Raw genomic sequence first — 16,800 nt, 5'->3', positions numbered from 1 at the left:
TTCACACTTCAAAGATTCCTTTTCAAAAGGAACATTGAGTGAGGGAACTCCCTAAACTACCAGAAGAACAGATCTGGATTTTAGCATGACACTATACGAAACTGAGTGATACCTTGTTGAACTAGCAACCATTTTTGCATAAGATATTTTCTTCTTCATCTTATCACTAATATTCACCATTGTTTGAACAACAATATAGATCTGCAAAGAGATCCATGTGATCCATGCTTAGAACAACCAGCTAGGGAAAAAACCTAGTTTTCGTGAGGGTTTTCAAAGCTCTATCCAACTCAACACTACATTTATATTAAATATATATATATATATATATATATATATATATATATATATATATATATATATATATATATATATATATAGATATATATATATATATATATATATATATATATATATATTAAATTTCAAAATTTATCTAACATAACAAAAATTTAAATAAATAAATAATATTTATTTTGTAATCACAACTAAACTAAGGAGAGGTTATATATATATATATATATATCTATATCTATATATATATATATAACTAGGGAGAGGTTATATATTTTTTTTTCCGGGGAAAAAATCACAACTTTTTATTAAGAGCGATAAAAAGTTTTACAAGCGATTGAATCATAAGCCACCACATCTGGCTCATAAGTCTGCTGTTCTGCTCAACATTTAAGGAGCTGTTCTGCTGTTCTGTAGGACACAAAACCTTTACAATCAACCTCCCAACGGAGGTGCAATAACAACCATGTATCAAAAATGTGAAACAAAAACTGGGGTCTCCTTCAACAGAAGGAAAACAACCCCAAAAACAAAAAATATAGATGTCTCAAAGCCCGAGAGCAGTTTCAAAAAGGCGAGAAAATAAAAAAGACTGTTTGCTGTGTATTAAATATGCTGCTACTGATATCAAGAACTAAAGAAAACAGAGCTGGAAAATACATGAATATACATATAATATATAATGCCACTGCAAAACTGCTGTCAAAATGAAGCAGGACGACAGATGTCAAATAGGCTGTGCATAAGGAGGCATATCTGATCTGACAGAATGCCCCTGTCTGATCTCTTCTATGACCCAGTTGCCCATATCCTGTTGTACACCAGCTTTAGATAGCTGGTCTGCTTCTTCATTCTTGTCCCTGTAAATGTGGCAGATAGAAAAAATATTAAAAGATGCCTTTAATAAGAAAATTTCTTCCACTAGTGTTCTCAATATCTGATTATGACAAGATGCTTCTCCGTTGACCCAATTAATGACATTAAGAGAGTCCCCAAAAATCTGTATCATGTTTATGTTTCTGTGAAGAAGCCAGCATAAAAGGTAACGAAGAGCTGATAATTCCGCATAGTTATTAGTGCCATAACCCAGCCCAATAGAAGCTTTTAGTGAGTGATCAGGATCGATATGTATGCACAGGCCAGCTCCAGCCCTGTTATTTTGAGAAGCCCCATCAAAAAAACCCCAAGGAATGCCTTCTTGTATGTTGATTTGTTTTTGCTTTTGCTTAGGATCTTTTTGCTCAGGGGGCGGTAATGCAGAGTAAATGGCCGCAATGTTAGTGGCAATGACGAAAGAGGGAATGTCCTTGTCTTGAAAAATGCTTTTATTCCGGGCAAGCCATATTCCCCAGCAGAATATGAGAGGCAGGTTTCTCAGGTTTCCATCAGGGAATTCTTGCCACCATTTTCTCCAAGCTGGCTCCAAAGAATCGAGGCCCCACCTAGCATTTATCTTGAGCAGCGCAGTGACCTCCTCCCAGATCTGTCTAGAGAAAGCACAAGATATGAAAAGGTGGTTTATGGATTCATCATCCGACTTGCACAGTGGGCATCTACCAGGCCCAACTAAGAATCTTGCCTGTAGAATTTCCCAAGTTGGGATTTTCCTTCTTAAGATACACCATAGAAACAGTCTGGCCTTTGCTGGGCTTTTAAGTTTCCACAATTTTTTGGCCCACCAATCCGGAATGCCCCAGCCTTTCCTTCCCATCAAGAAAAGGTATCCATCTTTAGGCGAGTAATCCCCTGTTTTACTCTGGGCCCAAAGCAGTCTGTCAGGTTCATCTTTTATCCTAACATTTGAACGTTGAAGTTCTTTTATGAAAACCTCCCACTCAGCCTTCCACCTGATATTGATTCCCAAATCGACATCATCCTTCCAAGCCTGTCCCCAGATAGTAGACTGTCCAACCTTCTCCACTAGATTTAGTGATGTAATGCCTTTGCTGTCCAGATGTCTGAGAAGTCCAGGAGACAGAGCATAATCTTCATTGCATCCTACCGAAGGGTCTCTGCCAATCCTGATGAGTCTACCATCACCAACTTTCCAAGCTAAGCCTTGTTCGATCACGGAGAAAGCTTCCACCGTGGCCTTCCATATGGCAGAAGCATTTTTTATCTTCTTGTTTTGACTCCGGATCCAGTCTTCCAATGGGATGGGGTCAATGTATTTCCTTTTTACCACTCTTGTCCATAAATTTTCCATAGTTATTAGCCTCCATCCGGATTTAGCAGCTAAAGAGAGACTGAATTCTGGAAGTCTTTTAATGCCCCATCCTCCCCATTCTTTTGGTCTGGCCACTTTGTCCCAAGCCACCCAAGGCAGTACTGAGGATTCCTTAGTGCCAGCCCAAAGAAATCTACTACATATTTTCCTGATTTTCTCCATCACTCCTTTGGGGATCCATGTCAGGGCAGCCCAGTATACCGGAATAGCTAGGAGAACAGATTTAATAAGAGTCAGCCTCCCAGCTCTGGAGAGCCACCTGAAACTCCAATGTGATATTCTAGCTTCAATTTTGGCTATGAGCCAGTTCCAATCCTCTTTTTTGTAGCCAACAGGCTTTAGCCAAAAACCCAAATATTTGAAAGGAGTATCCAGGGGCTGAATAGGGAATGGGAATAAATTAGCCAGACTGTTCCTTTCCCTCCTTTCAAAATCTGCCACACAAGCTTGGGACTTTCCTGAGTTAATCTGCATTCCAGTGGCTTTAAGAAAGAGATCAAAAATACATTTTAATTCCTTTAGTTCATCAGGGGAGCCATTAGTGAAAATCAAGATATCATCAACAAAAAGGAGGTGAGTGATGAAGAGATTGATTGCTACCTCTATACCCTTTACCGACCTTCTGGCTTTATGAATTAGTCTGCTTAGTCCTTCTGCCACAAGAAGGAACAGAAGGGGGGATAAAGGGCACCCTTGCCTTAATCCCCTCTGACTGTTGAAGAAAGAGGAGGCCGCACCGTTAATCAAAACTGCAAAACTGACATTTGTGATGCACCCCATGACCCAACTAACAAAAGAATAGTTGAAGCCGAGATGTGTAAGCAACATTCGCAAATAGAGCCAACTGATCCGGTCATATGCTTTGGATAAATCAATTTTGAGCACAGCTCCCTTCTTATTCTTCATCCTGATACTATGAATAACCTCCTGGGCAACCCCATTGGCTTCATGAATTTGTCTTCCATCCAGGAATCCAAATTGTTCCATTGATATGTTTTGTGATAGGATTGGTGCTAGTCTGAGAGCAATAACCTTTGCAATGATCTTGTAGATGCAGTTACACAAGGATATTGGCCTGAAGTCTTCGAAACTATCCGGATCATCCTTCTTCGGAATAAGAGCTATAAAAGTAGAGTTGAAGGGTCTATAGATTTCTCCTTTCTGTCTCGACTCTTCAACTACTTCAGTTATTTCTGTTCCCAATTGATCAAAAAAATGGAGGAACAGCTCTATTGTCCAGCCATCTGGGCCTGGGCTCTTGTCTTTGCCCATGAGCTTCATAGCTGCTTCAACCTCCTCCTTTGAGACCGGGGAGGACAGAGCTTCTGATTCATCTTCCTCAATGAACCTAGGAAAGCTTTGTGCCGTTTGGAGGACTTCTGCAATCGTAACCTCCCCAGATTCTGAGAAAATGTTTTGAAAGTGTCTTTTCCCTAACCCAGAGAGCTCTAAGAAGGAATTGACCATCCTCCCTTCTTCATTTTTAAGGCGCCAAACAGTATTTGCAGCTTTCCTACCTTTAGCAAAGTTATGAAAAAACTTAGTATTCTCATCCCCCGATTTTATCCAGACTGCCCTACTTTTTATCCTCCATTCTTCTTCCTTATCCAGTAGGATTTTATTTTGTTGTTTCTCCAAATGGAGGATTCTGTCTTTGGATGACTGAGAGGAGTAACCATCAACCTCCATACTTTCCAATTGCTTCAGTTCCTCCCTAATATTTCCCAACTCCTCATTTTGCTTCAGCTTTCTTTCCTTTGCCCAGGAGATTGTGGATTTCTTCATATTTTTAAGGTTCTCCATGAACAAAAAACTCCTATCCTCATCAGAGTTAGGAGCAGGGTGGCTCCATGTATTATTAAACAGATTGCAGAAAGAGTGGTCTTGAAGCCAAGCAGGATTGAACTTGAAAGGGGCGGGAGGCTTGGGGGGAGGGAGGAAAAGGTCAAGAAAAACAGGGAAATGGTCCGAGTTTCCTCTTTCCTCAACCCACTGTTTGATCATGGGAATTTTTGTTAACAGGGGCTCAGCTATCAGGAAACGGTCAAGTCTTTTGGCAATTCGATCCTCACCCATTCTTCGGTTTCTCCAAGAAGGCTTTAATTTGATCGGAGAAGGATCAGTGAAATTGTTATCCGATATGAGGTTAAGGAAGAATTCAGTAAGTGGGTCTTCTCTGGCAGATGGCCCCCAAGCTTCAGCTCTGCCAATGGAAAAATTTAAGTCACCACCCAGGAGCAAGAAAGGAGTCTTCATCACCGATTTCATCATCAGATTATCCCAAAAGGATTCCCTGCCCTGACAGGGCCCATACACATTTACCAAGGTAATAGGGAAAGAGAAATCTGGGGAAAGAACCTCCATTCCCAATACAGATTTCATAGCCCATTGGTTTATAATTTTAATCCGTCCTTCTTTAATTCCAATGGAAATGCCCCCCGAATGACCAGAAGAGTCAACAGCAGTAAATAACCATCCTGGTAAAAGAGTTTTTAGCAAGGCCTCAACCTCTACGGCCTTACCCAAAGTTTCTTGCAGAAAGATTACATCCAGATTAGAATTGTTTATCCACTCTTTTAATGCCAGTTTTTTGGGTTTGCTGGCCAACCCTCTACAATTCCATGATGTCAAGATCATTTTATAACATTCTCAGGGGGATGGGCTGCTCTAAGAACCCCCGGTATAGAATATTGTTTGCCGTCCGCAACGTCAAGCTTGGCTTTAATCTTTGCTTTGGACATATCCGACTTCCTACCTCACTTATTTTTGAGGCTGCTTTGTTCAGAGGTTTGACCCAATCCACCTACAGTCCCAGGATCACTAAGTTTCCCTCCCAAAGATCTCAGGTTATATGGACAGGGAGATCTGGCAACCGAAAGAGAGAGGGGGGGCCAATGGTCTTCACGATTAATATCCAGAGCTGGTAAAGCATCAGCAATAAGGTCAATGGAAGGGGATATAGGATTATTTCCCACAGATTTATCAGCATTATTTTCATGAACATTACCGGATTGAAGCATAACGGAATTATGATCCATGGATTCATATATATTATATTCATGTTCATTACAGGATTGAGAAGAAACATGCGGGGAAACAGGAACATGTTCCGGCAAAAGATGTGTTGAAGTAAAGGTTCTTGACATACCCTTTTCTTCGTCTTCGCAATGAGCTTGTATAGCCGGGACTGTCTTGACATGCTCCTCCACGATCACCGAATCTTTGACAGGTTCCACCACATGCACTATTGAGATGTTTGCATTTCCCTGATTTCCTTCTTGGTTCGGGACAGTTTCATCCACTGGTACTTTATCAGTTTCCTCTACCTCCATATCCGCTCCTCCGTGCGTCTCCGGGATTTCGTTCTCCATGGATAGCTGATCAGGGTCTTGGACAATTCCTCTATTCGCTGAGGCCCGCCGAAAGTGTCGCCTCCTTCGCATCAATGGGCATTCTTTAGCCAGATGCCCATACTCATGACAGAGATGGCATCGGAACGGAAGATATTCATAATCTAACATCTGCTCGAAAACGTAATCCTTATACTGGAGATTAATTGTTTTTTCTAAGCCTCTGCTCGGATTAAGGGTGGCCAATATACGCGCCATCGATCGATCCTTTGTGTGCAAAAAGGTCATATCTGCCTCCAGATATTTCCCCAACCGGTTACCAATGGATTTAAACACTTCTTCAGTCCACACAGGAAACTCGTCGGCTCTCTCCTTATAAGCATCAAACATGGGTGTCCATCTCTTTAGCAGAATGGGAATGTTCCCAATATGCCAGTTGCGCTGTAAAACCCATTCTGCCGAGGCTTTATCTACAAAAACGAGCTTAAACCAACCCTTCCCTAGGACTTGTGCTTCAAACTGAAGTGGTCTATCCGATACAAAACAGGATTCTCCCCACACTTGCAGAAATTCTGAGGAGTATTTCTTACCTCGAACTCTTCCTACCAACGTGCATTCTGCAACAGCTAGGGTTTCTTCAATAGTTACCTCCATTCCAAGGACCAGATTGCCCTCTACCGCCTGAGATCCAATGGGTCTTTGAGACTTCCTCTTCGCCCCTTTGAATCCTAAATCTTCCACCTGGGTACCATAACCCTTACGGCTGACGTTCCTTTCTGTGTTTGTCTGCGGAAAGCCCCCACTGGCTGTTATCTCCGGCTGAGGCTGATTTTGGTTCGCCAAGACTGCTTCCCCGTTCCCAGAAGATGACAGTCCCTTAGTCGGCCCATCAGAAACTGCCCGCACCTCACCCGGTAGCTCTCCGGGACCCTGAACAACCGACCCTTCAAGGGTATGGGATACCCTTGGCAGCGAAGCCCTAGTAATCGGGGGAAGCCCCTCAGATGCCCTTAAAGGGCTGTTACTTGCAGCGAGCCCTAGAATTGGAAAATCTTCAAAACCCTTAGTCAGCTGTAAACGCGGAGTGTCTTTTTTACCTTTTGGGTCCAAGGGTAATCCTTCTTCAGCTGCTCCTCTAGGAATCGAAACGCCGTCACTCTGCTTGGAACCGCCTGCTATGCTTGAAAGAAGTTCCGCATTTTCCGCCGCCTTGTCCACTAAAGGAAACAGAGGGGTATCATTCGGATTTATTTCTCCAAGCCTCGACCGGTCGAAAGCCCCAAAATAATGCTCCACAGCCTGAGCATTAGTGTCTTTCCCCCACATGGACAAAATGTCTTCTAATGCTGGGTCCAAATCGACTAAATCTGCGGGGTTAACCATGGTTATCTAGTAGCAGTTGCTGGTCAATGGCGAAAACCTTCACGATTCTTGTTGGGAGAAATGAAACAAGGGCGGTAGTTCAAACTGTAATAAAACAAAATGAAAACCTCTCGGGGATATGTTAACAGGCCTAATCCGTCGCAGTGATTAACCTCCATTTGCCAGTCAACATTGAACCCGCGCCGGCAGCTGTTCTGCATCCCTCTGACCATGCAGACTAACCGTGTCCCTTGCGAGTTTCCAAGCAGCTTCCAGGTTTCGAAACCCTAGTCGCCTCCATGATCGCCTCTCTCCTCCAATTCTCTGCTATTTTTTAGCTCAGGACCCTATAATTTGTCGAAGTTACATCATGGGAGAGGTTATATATATATAAAATAAATATTTATTTAATTTATTTTTATTTTTTATTTTTTTTGGAGAAAAGAAATCAACCTCCCTCGTAGCTCGATGGTTGAAGTGAGGTTATGAATACCGAACTAGCTAGATATACTCACTTAACAGTTCACAAAGCTCAACACACACATACATATATTATATTTTTTCAATTGTTTCTTTTTCAAACCAAATGCTTTAATTTTTAATCATCTACTTATTTTTATGTGTAAATGTTTACAGATTAAAATTAATGATAATAAGAATAATATATTTTTACATATAATAAAAATTGTAGTTTTAATATTAATTATTAGATATTATTCTTAACTAATTATTTCAAATCGTTATATTGTTAAATTATTTAAATTTATTGATTATATTTATTTTTAAGTGAAGTAACTTTATTGATGATTATAAGGGATATTAATTTTTTTAATTATTATTTATATTACAATGTTTTTTAATATTAAAGTAAAATTAATAATAATTTTGATTAGTTAATTATTTTTCCTACTTCACATTGAATTTCCCTTGTTGCATATCCATTGATATCAATGGCGTCTAGTTTGGGAGTCCAACTCCTCCCACCCCCTACACATGATTTATATTAGATAAGAATTTGTCTTCATGCATGTTGATCTATGCCTTGTAGTCTTTACAGTCGACCAATTGGTTGATTCTTATATTACTTGATAACATATTTCAATTGTCATAGATCCATTGGGATTAATGGCATCTAGTTTAGGAGGGCCAACACTTCCCACCCCGCCTCACACACACACTTTCCTTCCCTTTCCTCCACCACTTGATTTCCAAGTGTCCAATGCCCTCATTGTGAACAAACAAAACGACAAAACAACTTAACCCACCAATTTTATTAAAAGATTAGATGATATCCCAAAGATCTTAGTGAATTCTAGTTTGTCAATATTCATGGCCATGTGTTTGGAAGATCAGGGGTTGATTGTGCAGTTTACTGGACTCTAGCCATCCCCCCATTCATTGAACTCTTGGGTGGAAAAAAAACATGTGCCTTTCGATTAAAGGGAAAATATCTTCCTCCATTTGTGGTAGAGGGGTTATTGCCTTTATTTTTTTAGGAAAAAGAAGATCGAGACATGATATTCTAGAATGGACCTTACTTTGTGGGCTCTTGGAAATTATACTTTAATAGATGAACCCTAAATTGAACCTTGTGAATGGTATCCATTTTGTTGTTTAATTGTGGGTGAAGCTCCCCTTTTTTCTAGTCCACTACTAGAATGAGGACACTTTTTGAAGTATTGGGAGTGCTTTGGGGAAATATATTAATCATCCTAAGCCATGACATGGAATGTTATATTGTGCTCAGATATGTGTGGAGGTTGACCTATAGAAGGATTTGTCGGAAGTAGTGTGGTTGACCCTAGATAACTATATTTTTCTTCAAAAGGTGTACTACGATTAGTTTTCATTCAAGTATAGGTATTGTCAAGAGTATGGAAATTTTTCTTGAAACTTCCGTAAAGAAGACATCTAGCAAAAGAAAATGGAAGAGGGAGAGAAATGGAAGCTACCCAAGCATTGAAGAGGACCCAATAGGAAACTAACACTTGGGAAATATCCTTAAGTGAATATATAAGAAGCCAAGGAACTCCCTTCTCCGAAGATCCCTCTTGAAGGTCAAGCTTCATCATTGAGTAAGGCCAAGGAGGTAGTTAACCATGGAAATAGCTTTTCTTCTTTGGAAAATATAGAAGAGGATGGGCATAATCAAGCTAATACAACCCAAGACCCTCAAAAGCCCTATGATGAAATTCCCTTTCTCAAAAAGCTTCCAGAAGGAATTACCCCTTTAAAGATATCCCATGTGAGGAGGATGATGATGGTTATAAGGAGGGTAAGGTATTTCTTTCCCCTATTGTTCCAAGACACCTTCAAGGTCCCTCCTTTATAGATTTAGGAAATGAAAAGTATGAGGGAGAAGTGATGAAAGAGGAAGGGAAAAGAAGATTTCCCAAAAAAGTTGGGAGAAATGCATCAATAAAAAAGTGGAAAAGGAGAAGAAATTGGGAACTCAATCCACACTCTAGATGTATATTTATTGGGTAACCCAAGAAATACAAGGAAGGGAAGTGGTTTGGACCCTATGCAAGGGGAAAATCTTAAATCTACAGGTAAATGATGAAGATAGTCTCATGAAACTATAGAGGACTTGGGAGTGGACAGAATATATTAGAGGTAAGAAACATGATTAAGAAGGAGAAACCCCTATTCCTTCTCGTCTAGGAGACAAAGATGGGGGAGATTAAATCCCTCTATAAATGTAAATGCTTGTGGTGTGAAATCCATCTCTTTGCAATTGATTCTTGTGAGGCCTTTAGAGTCTAGTGTACAATGTGGTGTGACTTAATATTTTAGAAAGTTTCATAGTAGAAGACACAACATTGTATTAGAATTTCTCTTCTTTGCATTATGGGAAATCAGGTCTGTACCATTGTAACTTATCATGGTCCTATGATGTATCATGTAAAATTCAGTTGTTGGAATTCTTTAATTAACCAAGATAACCATGCATTTAGATAAAAATACATTATCGATGGATATTTCAATACCACAAATAATCCTTAGGGAAAAAAGAAATAGAGTCTAGTTAGGTATGCCTTTAGAGAAAATATCAATGACCTCATTTCCTCTCATGAACTCACTAACATCTTATAAGCCCAAGGTAAATTTACATGGAGTATTAAATGAATTGGTTCTACTAATATAATGGCCTAGTTGGATAAATTTATCATATGAATTGACTTTATTGACCATTGTTTCTCTTTTTCATTTGAAATTTTGGCTTGGGTTGTACTTGATCATCAATTGATTTTGTTGTTCCTCTATTCATTGAGAAATCTAGGGCATCTAGATTAGGTATTTACTCTTCGTTGATAACCATTTGTGATGCATTTTTACTTGACTTGATTAGCTTATTCTTTCTCTTTATTATTATTACTGTCCTCATCATCAAACAACTACCAAAAAATAAAATCAATGAGACAATAGGACACAAGATGTTGGTTCTCAGACTGGGCCAAAACCTCTCCAAATGAATGGAAAACCCACCAAAATTATTCTATTCTTATAGAAATTCAATTGAAAAATTCCAAGACCTATGAACCTTGACCAAGACCCCTCCAAGGCTAAGTCAAAACTTCTCTTGATGATATTTTCTTCCTTCAAGTCACCACTAGTCAAACTAACTGCAACACTATATATTTAAATTTCTCTTCAAACTTTTATCCTCTATTACAGGCTTGCAATTTACCGATATACCTATAATATTTGTGATTCCACACATGTGGACTAATTATGGAAATTTTGTAGGGCTTCTCTTATTTGTTGGAGATGCTCTTTATTCCTTGACAACTCAGATTGCCAAACTGATCTTAGACACATTATTTTTCATCATCCTAAAGTGACTGTAATTTTGATATTTTTAGCTATGGAAAATATCCCTAACTCTCTTGAACGTGTGATGTTAATTACCCAAAAACAATCCTTATAACCTCTGATTTTATCCACCTTTTCTTCTCTTTCCTTCAATGGACTTACTCAAACTTCTTGAGCTGCAAAAGGAACTTGATTGATGCCTTCACAAGTGAGTTCAAGCTCTCTATTTATAGGCTTCATGCTACTTCTTGTGAGTCGATTTGACACTATCCGTAGGCCAACTTTTCACTATTTTGTAGGCCAACTTGTTGCTTGTATTTTGACAAGGCCTTGGAAGGTTCTTTGACTCTATTTTGACTCAAATACAATTTCCTTTAAAATATGTAAGATGTCGCAATGGGTCTTCAATACATGACAATGACTAAATTTACTTGTAGACTCATTAACAATTGCTAGAATAACTCAATGGGTGCTTCACCTATGAAATAATTTCTCTTGAGCATGAAACATGTTGGGGAAATTATATGTGTTATAATTCTAACAGTAAATTATCAACCAGGGGTCATAAGGCTTAGAGGCGCAAGTGAAGGTAACACAAGATCAGAGCATCTAACCTAAATTAACATAAAATTCCTATTTTTGAATTAAGTACAGAATGCAAATAAACAATTTTAATCTCAATCTAAGTGAAGTAAATCAATCAAACTTAATCTCAATGCAAGTAAAACTTAACTGCAATTTAAACAATAAACTTTAGAAATATAAAATCAAACAAAATTAATTATCATTCAATATCAAGATTATTCTAATTTCAATCTTAAACAAAACTAATTCTAATTCAAGCGAAAATGAACAATCCAACAAAACCAAATATAATCACTAAGTCTAAGTCCCAGGATGCAAGCCAACAAGAATTCAAACTAGCCTCTAACATCACTCTGCAATTGCTTCAAAAGAAACTAAGCAAATCAAGATTCTAATTGACATGCTTTCAGATTTAAAAAAATAAGAAATTATTCTATCCTTAGATTAATTTAATCAAACTCAAGAAATCATTCAAACATAAGTGCACTAACAATTCAATCCTATTAATAACTAATTACAATTATAATGCATCTCAAAACTAAACTACAACTCCAACCAATGATTTAATGGTCTCGTTGCATTGCTTTCAAATACTTGATTGCCAAAACACAATGTCATAAGGAATTATAGTCAATCAGTAAGGTACATAATCGATTTCAATTCATATCTAAAATAAATAGAGTTTTCAATCTTTTATCCAATTAAGAAGCAGCTTTGAGTATTCCAATCGTAAACCTGTAACAAACTGATTATTCATGCAATAAAATCATTGATCAATGCCATTAATTAGATTGCAATGAGTTGAAGATGATATGTCTATTTAATTTCAAGAAAAACAAATTACAGTCTTAAGTACATAATCAAAATTATGAGATCTAATTAACAAATGCTTTCAAAATAAAATCCCTACACCTAGATCTAAATCAAACATGCTACCTCTATCATGTGATGTTTACAAAACTTTCTTCTAGGAGGTGGTGAGCTCTTGTCACTCCCAGAGAAAGTTTAAATTAATGCAATACTCTTTTCAAAATCAAAAACACATTAATACTTATAGCAAATTGAGTGCAGAATCAGAATTGTATTAAAGTTCAAAATAGAAATTCATATGCATACATCCTTGTTGGTCCTTCTGAGGCAAAGCCAAAAGCGTATTACAACAATCCTTTCTTCTGTTCTATCCTTCCCCACACAAGTCCATGGCTAAGCCATTTAAAAATTTTACAAGGTTAATTTGTCATTTTCCTTAATTCTGGAAAATTGCATATTTTTAACAAATTGGCCTCAAAGATATTAGCATATCTTCCTAACCATGGAAAATGGTTTCGAAGGATACTAATTTGTCATATTTTAAATAAAAACCTCTCTTATATTTGTGTCATTCAACTCCATATACTCAGAAATATTGCCCAACGTTAGTTGTTCGGTTTGTTTTGCAAGATTCTACAAAAATAATGTTTTTTTATGAAATTGCCTTAAAGACTTGCGTGTTACTTTTCAACAAAAGTGAATCTTGAATTTTTTTTTGGTTATAGATAATTTGTTATATTTAAAAAAAAACCATTTTCTCATATCTTCCAGATTCACCTCCAGTTATACACAAATCGAGGTCAAACTTAGCATTTTGAAAATTGTGTGGATTTTGCGCAGATTTGTTGATTTTCTTCTAGAGACCCACATGTGCGACCTGGGTGCAATCTAGCTTGTGGGAAGGTGTTAGAACATTATTTTGGACAATAATGTTCCTCATTTTTCCATGGAAATGTGCCGAGATGTCGAAGCTCCAAATTGGATATTTTCACCTACATGCTTGTGAAGAATTTTGGTAATGGAACTCTATGGCAAATGAACATAGAAAAAAGCATCATTATTAAATCATGACTAAATCATCTCTAATAATAGAAAATCTAATAAAACTTGTTATAATCAAACACGGAATGTAGGATATGAACTGTTGATAAGTGATGGAATTATGGTGTGAAATGAGTGTAAAAGTGTTGGAATTTGGGTTATGAATAATAGTTTTGTATGATGGAAAAATGGGCATATTCGAGGCCCAAAATCCACCCATGCCTAAGGGTTTTCATGTACTCGTGCAAACAAATCTCTTGCTTACTGACATATTCTTAACATTGTTTCGTAGATGTTGGTTCTTGTGGAGCAACATTACTTGGATATTTGAAGGTGCTGGCTCTTGTGGAGCAGCACTGCTTGAATATTTGTAGGTGTTGATTCTTGTGGGGAAACACTCTTCATATTGAGGACGAGAACGCAATGGATGAGCAAGAGATGATGGATGAACATGAGGTGGTGATGGAGATGGTGAATGGGTGCTTGCATATTCTGTTATTGCAAGACCAATGTCTATACGTGGTTTCCTTTATTATTTCATGGCAGTAATGAATTCATCTTGTGAATGGAATGCTTGGAGAAGACAATATAGAGACTTCCTTTATTAATGCACCAAAAGGTTTCACTTTTGCATGGTCTTGTTATCAGATTATATGCATAATGAATGGAAGGAAACAAAAGGATAATGTTTTATGAAAGATGAAATGCATGGAATGAGAAGTGGTAAATCATTAAGATTCTTTAACCTTCTAATGAATTAGAGAATCATAAGCCAAATTTACCTCAATTTTTACCTTTGTCATTGATGTGCCCAGTGCTGCAAGATGAAGTGGAGGATGGAATGGCTGGAGATGATGTGATTGTTAATCTAATCTGCTAAAGAGGGTTGAAGGATGAAGGATGAAATGAAGGTCCCCTTCTCTCCCATGTCTAAAGAATTGTATGTCCCCAAACAACTAAGAAAAGGTGACTATTGTTCAAATGACAATGGGAATGCTGATACAAAAATCCAAACTACTCCAAACGTATGTTGAGATCTCAAAACCATATAGTCTTCAACCATTACACACCCATGTGCAATCTTGCATACGTGAATAAATGGTGTCGATGTCAAACATAAGAAATAATAATTGGATTACTGACCATTGAGGATGTCGTTAACCAATGAGATATATCCCACCTTTGATGTCAATGGGAATCAAGGCACTAGGTACATTCTACTAGCCATGAATGAATTTTTCGAAGTTAAATGGAATGTGGAATTCATCCACCAAGAAACATTGTTGTATTTCCTTAGTAGATGACAAGGATTCCTACCATTAAGGCATGCCAGCTCCGAGGTACCTTATCTAACCCTAACCTTGGTCCCAGATAATTTGCTGATGTCGATGGGACAAGGCTTGTTGGAGGTGGGCCTTAAGGGATCCTAGATCAACCAACATGATTACAAGACATAATGACTTGAAAGATACATGATTTGAAGAAATCATACAAATTTACAAACTTAATTGGGAACCTTGTCTGCCAGTTACCTGGGTTTCAAGAAGAGTCCTTGTCCAGTTGTGCCAAACAAACTGGTTTTCACAAAAGGACTTATTTTTCTCTTTACTATTTTCATTTATTTACTTACAAAACTAACTTTCCTAATATACTGGAGAAACTATGTCCTCCTTCAAGTGAAAGAGAGTTTCCAATGAAGCAACATGCGGATCAGGTACAAGGATATATTCATGCTCAATTTTAACATATAAAATTTATAGTATACATGAGCATGAAAAATCAACAGCTTTGAAAGATGCCATACAAAGTGTATTTGAAGATGAAAGTGATACTTTGACTGGATTGTGATCTGGAACTGACGCTCGATGTAATCCTGGTGGTATTGGCCCATTTCTTCGTTTGAAACACTTTGAAAGTCCTCCTCGATCATGCTAGGAAAACTTGGCTAATTGGTCTCTAGAATGCATACAAGACTTGTTACTGGGCATGGTGAAAGTTCCTCAATCTCAAGTTCAGTTGGATGCTCTCCATCGGATTTGGTACATGATTTCTCAATCTCCTTGGTAGATAGCCAAGAGGAATCAAGGGAGACTTCCAAATCCTTTTCTAGTTATGGAGAGATAGATAAATTCTTGAATGCAGTTAGGTTGAACTATTCTTGGGAGGTAGATACCCCAGCTACTGCTAAGATTTGAGAAAGTGCTTCAAGGGACATTGTTCAAGCTTCTCAATCATTCTTGAATTTCTTTTGTTGGTTATTGATCCATGTATCACAACATGGATTAGTACCTAGGGGTTCTTACAACACCCTAAAAATATTTTATCTTTACAGAGCTTGAATTTCTAATCTAAATGAATTAAAACTAATTGCAATAAAACTCACCAAAATGGAAATCATTGCTTACTTGGACAACTAGAATTTGGAGAGACCCCAAGTCAAAGTGGATGTGTGGATCTTCACTCACGTTTTACCATCTTCTCCACCCTCTAATTTCACTGCAACTAAGATCACACCAAAAACTTGTAAAATAAACTACGCTCTAATCCCTTTAGCACCTCCCTGACAATGACACCAAAAATGTTGGGGAAATTATATGTGTTATAATTCCAACATTAAATTATCAATATGGGGTCATAAGAATTAGAGACGCAAGCGCAAGTAATGCAGGATTAGAGCATCTAACCTAAATTAACATGAAATTCCTATTCCTAAATTAAGTACAGAATGCAAATAAACAATTTTGATCTCAATCTAAGTGAAGTAAATTAATCAAACTTATTCTCAATGTAAGTAAAACTTAACTGCAATTCAAGCAATAAAATTTAGGAATATGAAATCAAACAAAACTAATTATCATTCAATATTAATATTATTCTAATTTCAATCTGAAACAACACTAATTCTAATTCAAGCGAAAATAAACAATCCAACAAAACCAAATCTAATCACTAAGTCTAAGTGTCGGGATGCAAGCTAGCAAGAATTCAAACTAACCTCTAACATCACTCTGCAATTGCTTCAAAAGAAACTAAGGAGATCAAGATTCTAATTGACATGCTTTCAAATTTAAAAGACTGCGAAATAAGAAACTATTATATCCTTAGATTACTTTAATCAAACTCAAGAAATCATTCAAACATAAGCGCATTAACCAATCAATCCTATCAATAACTAATTACAATTATAATGCATCTCAAAACTAAACTACAACTCCAAACAATGATTCAATGGTTTCATTGCATTTCTTTCGAATACTTGATTGCTGAAACACAACGTTACAAGAAATTATAGTGAATCTGTAAGGTACGGAATCG

General features: G+C 37.5%; 1 protein-coding gene across 1 annotated transcript; it reads right to left on the bottom strand.

Annotated features, from left to right (window-relative positions):
* Positions 1-1,021: 1,021 nt before the first annotated feature.
* LOC149220320 (uncharacterized) lies at positions 1,022-7,254 on the bottom strand. Its single transcript, XM_089387047.1, has 4 exons — positions 5,282-7,254; positions 4,213-5,132; positions 3,554-4,038; positions 1,022-2,989 (listed from the first exon to the last, which is right to left on the bottom strand). The coding sequence occupies exons 1-4, from the start codon at positions 7,252-7,254 to the stop codon at positions 1,022-1,024; spliced, it is 5,346 nt and encodes a 1,781-aa protein (XP_089243173.1).
* Between the last annotated feature and the right edge of the window lie 9,546 nt (positions 7,255-16,800).

Source organism: Pinus tabuliformis, chromosome Q, assembly GCF_031772625.1.
Source record: "Pinus tabuliformis cultivar Carrire ecotype Pingquan chromosome Q, CPIR1, whole genome shotgun sequence".
NCBI classification, from domain to species: Eukaryota; Viridiplantae; Streptophyta; class Pinopsida; order Pinales; family Pinaceae; genus Pinus; species Pinus tabuliformis.
Note: the sequence above shows the minus strand (reverse complement) of the source record. Positions and strands in the feature narration are given on the sequence as shown.